This window comes from Solea senegalensis, unplaced genomic scaffold, assembly GCF_019176455.1.
Source record: "Solea senegalensis isolate Sse05_10M unplaced genomic scaffold, IFAPA_SoseM_1 scf7180000016253, whole genome shotgun sequence".
Classification (NCBI taxonomy): Eukaryota; Metazoa; Chordata; class Actinopteri; order Pleuronectiformes; family Soleidae; genus Solea; species Solea senegalensis.
Genome location: NW_025321677.1, coordinates 7501 through 16350, shown reverse-complemented (window position 1 = coordinate 16350; position 8850 = coordinate 7501). Strand labels below are relative to the sequence as shown.

General features: G+C 44.3%; 1 protein-coding gene across 1 annotated transcript in view; it reads right to left on the bottom strand.

The window, feature by feature from the left end:
- Positions 1 to 4599: 4599 nt before the first annotated feature.
- Positions 4600 to 8850, bottom strand: part of LOC122762934 (gamma-aminobutyric acid receptor subunit alpha-5-like) — an 11726-nt gene continuing 7475 nt past the window's right edge. Inside the window, exons 5-6 of the mRNA XM_044018103.1 lie at positions 8255 to 8466; positions 4600 to 7449 (exon numbers count right to left, since the gene is read on the bottom strand). Coding sequence (XP_043874038.1) covers positions 7141 to 7449; positions 8255 to 8466 — 521 coding nt within the window. The 3' untranslated portion in view covers positions 4600 to 7140. The remainder of the gene's footprint in view (positions 7450 to 8254; positions 8467 to 8850) is intronic.

Genomic DNA, 8850 nt, shown 5'->3' with positions numbered 1-8850 from the left:
TTTTATTTTAACGTTAGTCGCGTGTTTTTGTCTTTTATTGTAACGTTAGTCACATGTTTTTGTAACAATAAAATTTCATAACTTTTTTCTTCATAATTATCGCGAAAATATCGACAATCACAATTATCTGTGTGTGCGTGAGTGTGTCTGCGTGCTTGTCTGCGTGTGTGCGTGCGTGCGTGTGTGTTTGCGCGTGTGTGTGTGTCGTCGTTAACTTTATAACAAATGCGGGTTAAAGACATCAAAGGTGGCGCGCGCGCACGCACTCACCGAGCTCCTTCATGCACGAGCACAAGTGTGAAGACGATGCCCACGAACTTGACTGTCATTTTCCCGCGCGCGTGTGCGTGGATCCGCTCCTCTGATCACAGGTATCCGCGGACGGACGCGCAGTGCGGTGCGCTGCCGCCTCTGCTGCCGCCTCTGCCGCGGTGAAGTGTCAGTCCACTGAGGTGTGGAACCATCAATCCCGCTTGTCAACTTCCCTCATCCGCCCACGCACTTTTTCCTGCGTGTCATCTGCGGCCACGCAGCACGAGACGCTGCTGCTGCTGAGGGTGAGAGAGAGAGGGGTTCCTCAGGGCACGGACGCAGCCGATGATCAATCACAGTGATCAGATCTGGCGGAGAAACGAGATCCGCGCGCGCGCGCGTGGGCAACAGAGTGGAGGAGTGACGTTTGCTGCTCCTGCTTCTCCCCCGATGCTGCTGAGGAGGAGGAAGAAGAAGAAGAAGAGGAGGAGCTGCTTCTCCTGCTTTCGGCCAGCCAGCCAGGAAAGAGTGAGCCGCTGCCGCTGCCGCTGTTACCGCTGCTGCTGCTGCTGGCACCGTTGCTGCTGCTGCTGCTGCTGCTGTTGTTACCGTTGCTGCCACTGCTGCTGCTGCTGCTGCTGCTGTTACTGCTGCTGCTGCTGCTGCTGTTACTGCTGCTGCTGCTGCTGCTGCTGCTGCTGCTGCTGCTGCTGCTGCTGCTGCTGCTGCTGCTGCTGCTAATCTGTCTGCTGGGAGAGAAGAAGTTGTGGAAAGAGAAGCTGACGATGATGATAAAGATGATGAAGAAGAACCTGAGGAGATGATGAACATCTTGCGTGACTCAGACCCCCCCCACACACACACACACACACACACACACACACTACTGTGTTAATTCATGCGAATAATAAGAAATAAAACATGTCTGTTTATGTTTTTACAGCTGACGTCATCGTGTGTGTGTGTGTGTGTGTGTGTGTGTGAGACCTGACGTTTATTTTTATGATCATCGTAGAAACATACAGTCATAGTGATTTGTTTTATATTTGAAGAGCCGCAGGGGGCGCTGCTGCAGCGTTACCATCACTCAGAACATCATCATTTAGAAATATGTTCTTTTCTGTATTTTTTTTTTAATGTTGATATTTTTGAATTTTTTTAAATGGTGAAATTTTTGAATTTTTTTAAATGTTGCTATTTTTTTGCCTTTTTCAGGGTAAAGATTTTGTGATGTCAGTAACATTAATCTCTAAGGTTTTGTTTTTAACATTTTCATAACGAGTCTTTTCTTTAACGTGAGTTATGTGTCTAATTCTTTTAAGAATCCAGAGGAAACCAAACTACATCTAATCATATGTGTACAGTTATTACACGTCATAAATGACTGTTATTTTTTCTTTATTTCTCATTGGACGCAGCAGAATTATAATGACAATAATAACCCTTGAATATTTTACTAATACTTTGTTCACATTAGGATGATAAAGGTGATTTACTTTGATTATGAAGCCGATATTTGTTGTTAATGTTGTTTGTGTGATGATGTGGCTCCACACACACACACACACACACACACACAGTGAGGCTGCAGCACCACCTGCTGGCTGTAAATGTGCCTGCAGTCTGAACCTCTGTCATCTTCTCACTGACCATGTTTCTGTTTTTAAAAACTCCCATAAAAGAGTGAAAGTGCTTTAGTTTTTGACAACATTATATGTTTTACAGCATAATGTGAATTTTAAAAGCCTAAAGTAAATAAAATGTAAATGTAGCCTGTGTGAAATCATAAAACACAAATGAAAGAAAAAGAACACATTTCTTTCTTATTTAATTGAATGTTTATTGCTGTTTTCTCTCGTGCTGCTGTCGCTGGAACTTTTCTAATAAATAAAAAGTAACATATTAAAATACTTTGGTTTGAAATTTGGACATTAAAAATACATGAAATGACATATTTGTTGAATTATTTTTGTTTACAGTCTCACCAGTGATGGATGGGTCCAGGATAAACCCCGCCTCTGGCTCCTCCTCCTCCTCCTCAGGTGAAGTAAAAGTGTGTGAAAGCTTGATTTAAGTAAATGTATGTGATGGTGTTTGACCCGGGTCCCTGATGAAGCCGATCTTTACCTTCTTTAAAACCACTTTCCCGTCTGATCAGGGACAGGAAGTCTATAGCGCTGGGCTGTCAATCATCGCAGCGTCACATGATTTTCAGGGACAAAGACGTGATTTATTAGATCAGACTTAACTCGACAAAGAGCAAGAAAGAGATGTAAAATAGGACATTTGTTTTCTTCATTATTAGTTTGGATATCATGGTTTTAATTTAGTTTAAAACATAAAAACATGATGGTGATTTAAGGGTTTCTGCTGAGTCATTAAATCTACCTCTTTATCTCACTGTGACACACACCTGTGGAAACCGCTCACTCACTCACTCACACACACACTCACACACTCACTCACACTCACTCACACACACTCCTCACTCACTCACTCACACACACACACACTCACACACTCACTCACACACACTCACTCACACACTCACTCACACACCACACTCACTCACTCACACACTCACACACTCACACACTCACACACTCACTCACTCACTCCACACTCACACTCCACACACTCACACACACACACACTCCACTCTCCACTCCACCTCACTCCTCACTCACACTCACTCTCCACACTCCTCACACTCACACTCCTCACCACTCACACACACACTCACTCACTCACTCACACACTCCACACTCACACACACCACTCTCACTCCACACACACTCACTCACTCACTCACTCCTCACCTCCTCACACTCACACACTCACTCTCACTCCTCACTCACTCACTCACTCACACTCACTCACTCACTCACTCACACTCACTCACTCACTCACACACACACTCACTCACTCACACTCACTCACTCACTCACTCACTCCCACTCCTCACTCACACACTCACTACCACTCACTCACTCACTCACTCACTCACTCACTCACTCACTCCTCACACTCACTCACTCACACACTCACTACACACTCACTCACTCACACACTCACTCCACTCACTCACTCACACTCACTCACCACCACTCTCACACACTCACACACTCACTCACTCCACTCACTCACTCTCACTCACACTCACACTCACTCACTCACACACTCCACACTCCTACTCACACACTCCTACTCCTCACTCCACACTCACTCACTCACTCACTCACTCACTCACTCACTCACACTCACTCCTCACTCACTCACTCACTCACTCACTCACTCCTCACTCACTCACACTCACTCACTCACTCACTCACTCACTCCTCCTCACTCACTCACTCACACTCACTCACTCACACACACACACTCACTCTCACTCACCACCACCCACCACTCACTCACTCACTCACTCACTCACTCACTCACACTCACTCACTCACTCACACATACTCACTCACACACACACACACACACACACACACACTCCACACACTCACACACTCACACTCTCACACACACACACACACACACTCACACACTCCTCACACATACTCACTCACTCACTCACTCCCACACACACACACACACACACTCACACACTCACTCCACACATCCACCTCACACCACTCACACACACACACACACTCACACACACACTCTCACTCACACACTCACACACACACACACACTCCACGCTTTAAAACTCCACTGAGTGAGTGAGTGAAGATTGTGAACCCTGTGCGTTAGTGAAACACACTTTTATGAGCACAGCAGTGTTCTGAGCTAAATGCTAACAGCAGGTTGCTTACAGACTTAGCCTTCTGTTAGCCGCTAACATGTGCGCTAAATTAGCATTGAGAGTTTTTGTGAACACGTGTTCCCATGTGATGGTGGCTGCAGTAATGGATGCTCGTGTGAACGGTCATAATAAAGACTGAATACACTGTAACAGTTGATACCCAAGGTTTTTTACTTTTTTTAATGACTTTCAATTTGTTTTTTAGAGAATAAAACAAATTGAAGTTCGGCCTCTGGGACGAGGCATAAACATGTCTGTGGACAGTGTCAGAGTTCGATTTCCTCTGCTAATCTGAAACTAAAGCTCGGTGAAGCAGCACCGCGGCAAACACATGACTCACGATGTGTGGATGCAGAGCACACACGCCAAGATACTGTTTATCTGTACTTTGCTGCCATGGCGACAGCAGACACATAGAATTTCATTTTCCCCTCTGCACTGGAACCAAACATAAAAACACCTGAGATTAATGTGAGAGCGACGCACAGAAAAAACACTTTACAGGAGATTTAAAAGTGAGACTCGAGGTCCAGTAGCAGCTGATGTCGTCTTTATTTACATGGTTTTTACACCAAAGCCATTCAGTGCCCAGGTTATGAGGGACTTTGCTCCCAGCAGCGAGCGAACGAGCGAACTGACGCTCGCCGTCACAATCCATGCGACTCTGAGGCAACTCTTCTGCTGGAAGCGTGGAGTCCTTTAGTTCCTGAGTTTCTCACCACAGTCCAACACACCACGCAGCCGTGGACGTGCGCTCGCCGCTTCCACTCCAGTCAGAGTCCATGTGGAAATAAAGACGCGGAGAATCCGAGCGGACTGACACGTTAAAAGCAAGAGTCTGTGCCCATCTACAAGCTAGGAAGGAAACGTAACCTCACACGAAGAAATAAGACATTACAACAAGTCAGTACTAGACTTTGGTTCTTTTTTCTACATCTAAAGGCTTTAAAATGCAAATGTCACAATATTTTGTGATAAAGCAAAAAGGTTCATTAGTAAAAGAAAAGCTATTTACATGATTCCACCCGGTTTCCCAAAAACATCGTTGTAGCTTCAAGGCCTCGTTATGTCGTTAGCATTTAAAAATGAGCTTTGTTTACCTGAATGTGAGCCACAACCAGGAAGCTAAGCACATGCTAAACAAATGCTAGTGTTAGTGCTACTAAGCTACATGCTGAAAATTTACAAGCAGGATCTGTTTTTATAATGACTACCATTGTTAGCATGTGAGCGCCTTCTAGAACCAAAACTTAGCTGTCGGTAAGGGTAAACACAAACATATATATATGTTTTTGGAAGTTAAAGGAACTACTTTTAGCATTGCTAGCTAGTTCTTGAGAGAAACACAAGCTGATGATGAATACATGGAACTATGTGATTTTAACCATGAATAAATGTCATTGTTTTTAGACGTTTAAGGAACTACACTACGACATGCTATAACATATACTCAGTTTTCATAACTGTAGCTAGCATTGCTAGCATGTGTAGCAGCTTCCGAAAATCTAGAATCTTTCCTTCTTCAGTAAACTGAAGTCAAATAAATTAAATTGTCCATCAACGATAACTTGAACACCAGAAAAAGTCATTTTAAAGACATTTTGGGAACTACTGTCAATGACTGAGGGTTAGCACTAGCAATAGCTTGCTTTGCTAGCACACGAGAACCTTCTAGAACCAAACATAGCTGTTTGTTGTTGGTAAACACCAACATACATGGAATCACAGTATTTTAAATATACCATGAATGTTATTGTTTTTAGACGTTGAAGGAATGACACTGACTTGCTAGGGTTAGCACTAGCATATGACTTCTGAAATCTGTCTTAGAGATTTTAGCTAAAGTCTTGAGAAAACATTCATTATTGTTTTTAGACGTTTAAGAAACAACACTGACTCAGTAGCCCGGTCTTTAGCTAGCATTGCTAGCACGTGTAGCAGCAAGCAAAAACTTGTGGAACTACTGCGAGCGTGGTTTTAGCTTGAAGAGAAATAACAGTGTTTTTTGGGAAAGCAGGTCTGCAGCAGTCGGCTCTGACCCATGTTAACTCTCTTAGTGAATATCTATTCATTTATTTGTGGCTTTTTGTTGAATTTTTCTTGTAAAATTCGACGTCTTTGCTCTGTTGTGTTGTTGTAAACGTGTCCAGAATTAAAGGCAGATTCAATTTTACCTAAAGCTGCATTGTTTAAATTTAGACCTTGGTTTGACGCCTGGCTGTTGGTTTGATTTATGTCCTCGTTAAAGTTTATCCTCGTGGCGTGAACGTTTGTCTCCAGACTCTCGGCGTCACTCGGCTGATTATTAGTGTCCTCTCTGAGACACTCAATGACCCTGCAGACATATACTGGCATAAATGATGATTTATAAATGAAGAAGAGCCTCTTTGCTCAGAAATTCAGCCGTTTTTTTAACCTTCAGGTAGAATTCTTTCACCGCTCCTCATCGAGGCTCTATCAGAGGTATTTTGGGAAACCAGGTCTGCAGCAGTCGAATCTTCAAGTAAAGACGAACAGAGACACATGAGCGCTCACTGCAACAGGCGGAGAAAATAAGGGACAAAGTTCAATCATTAATGCACTTGCAGCATTAATCTTTCTTTAAAAACTCAAGCACGTGCTGTATTGCAGTTTGTTTGCGCCATAGCGTTAGAATCTGACGTCGTGGTGATGATGATGGTGGTGAATGTGCTTTTATATGTGAAGCAGTGATCGACACTTAAACACGCGGTCGTCATTCAAGACAAAGAGGAGTCAGGGTTTTTTTCTTTAGTTTTTTTTTGGCGCGTTTTCATGCAAACTGCAGCAGGGATGAGATGAAGCAAAAGCACCGCACTCTGGTTTGTCTTACAGTCTTAAAAGCAGTTTTTCAGGCCATGAAGTTCAGGGGAGAAGGAGATTCTGTCGCAGCCTTGCATCCATTCCAAGTGCTTGAATTAGATAGTTGAGTATAGTTTTTGTTCTTCAAGCGCAGATATTTGTTTATATTTTTTTCTTTTCTTGTCAAGACCTTACAACGAGTCCTCTAAGTCCACGCGCTCCAGATAAAACAAATCAAAAAATAGAGAGAGCGATTACGTTGAGGCGGCGACTCCTTTCACCACGGGTTCTCTGTTCAGGTACGTGGCCCAGTACACGAGGTTGAAGGTTCCAAAGAGGACGGGGAACACTATCCGTGACATCTTGTCAATCTTGCTCACGCTGTTGTACGTCTTCTTGGGGTCCACCATCTTGGCCTCAGAGGTGCGGAGCTGCACCGACGTCATGTTGGAGATGGTGGAGATGGATATGTCCTTGGTCAGGTTGGGCGTGTAGTTGACGCCGCCACTGCCGGCCGAGCAAACGTTGTTGGGCTTTTTCGACAGAATCATGGGGTCACGTTTCTGCGGAGAGAGACGGACGTCAGCGGAACAGCAAGGTCAGTGATGGCCACCAGGGGGCCCCCACCAGTATAACATTACCCAACAATTTAGATCATTATTTTTTTTTATATATATATATATACTTTTAATTATTTCTCTGCATTTGACCCATCCTAGAATTAGGAGCAGTGGGCTGCCACACTGAGTAGCGCCCAGGGAGCAATGAGGGTTGGGTACCTTGCTCAGGGGTACCCCAGCCCTTTTGGCCTGGTGGGGACGTGAACCGACGACCCTCCAGGCCAAGTTCCCTTTCCACTTGGCCACGGACTGCCCCCAACATTACCCAACAATTTAGACCATAACCCAAACATCTATACCATTACCCAACAATCTAGACCATTACCCATTAGACCATTACCCAACAATCTAGACCACTACCCAACAATTTAGACCATTACCCATTAAACCATTACCCCATACCCATTAACCATTACCCATTATTACCATACCATTACCCAACAATCTAGACTATCACCCATTAGACCAGGGGTGTCAAACATATGGCCCGGGGGCCAGATCCGGCCCGCCAGAGGGTCCAATCTGGCCCACAGGATGAATTTGTTAAAATTTCACACTACGATTACGATTATTTTACTATTTATACTGGTCCGGCCCACTTGAGATCAAATTGTACTGTATGTGGCCCCTGAACAAAAATGAGTTTGACACCCCTGCATTAGACCATTACCCAACAATCTAGACCATTACCCAACAACAGCAAAAAATGAATAACATGAACAGAATAATATTTTGAGCGTAGACTTACTTTGGGATGTTGCGCCTCCAGAGCCTTCTTCCCGTCCCAGGCCCAGCTCCTCTTGGTGAAATAGTTCACTGTGGCAAACTCAATCAGCGCCGAGAACACGAAAGCGTAGCAGACGGCGATGAACCAGTCCATCGCGGTGGCGTAGGCCACTTTAGGCAGCGAGTTCCTGGCACTGATGCTGAGCGTGGTCATGGTCAACACCGTGGTCACTCCTGCTCGCAAACAAAGGGGCGGAACCATGTTTAAAGTGATATAAATAAAAAAACATCTCATTGAAATGTGTCACAGAGTGACAAAAGTGTTCAATAAGTCGGATTAAAAGCAGGTTAAATGCTCTGCTAAACACACACATTCTGGTCTGCTTGCTTCAATGAGGACCGACGTCCAGGAGGGTCTTAATTTGTCCGATGTTTTTGCAGAATATTGATGTAAATTATTAAGTTTCCTGTCCAACAAACATGTTGAGAAACCATGTTAACATGCCTCCTCCTCATGCACTGTCACACACACATTCTGGTCTGCAAGAATATAAACGTAAACTCTTCCTTAGTTGACTTCCAGGAAGTGACATGGTATTGACAAACTGTACACACTAA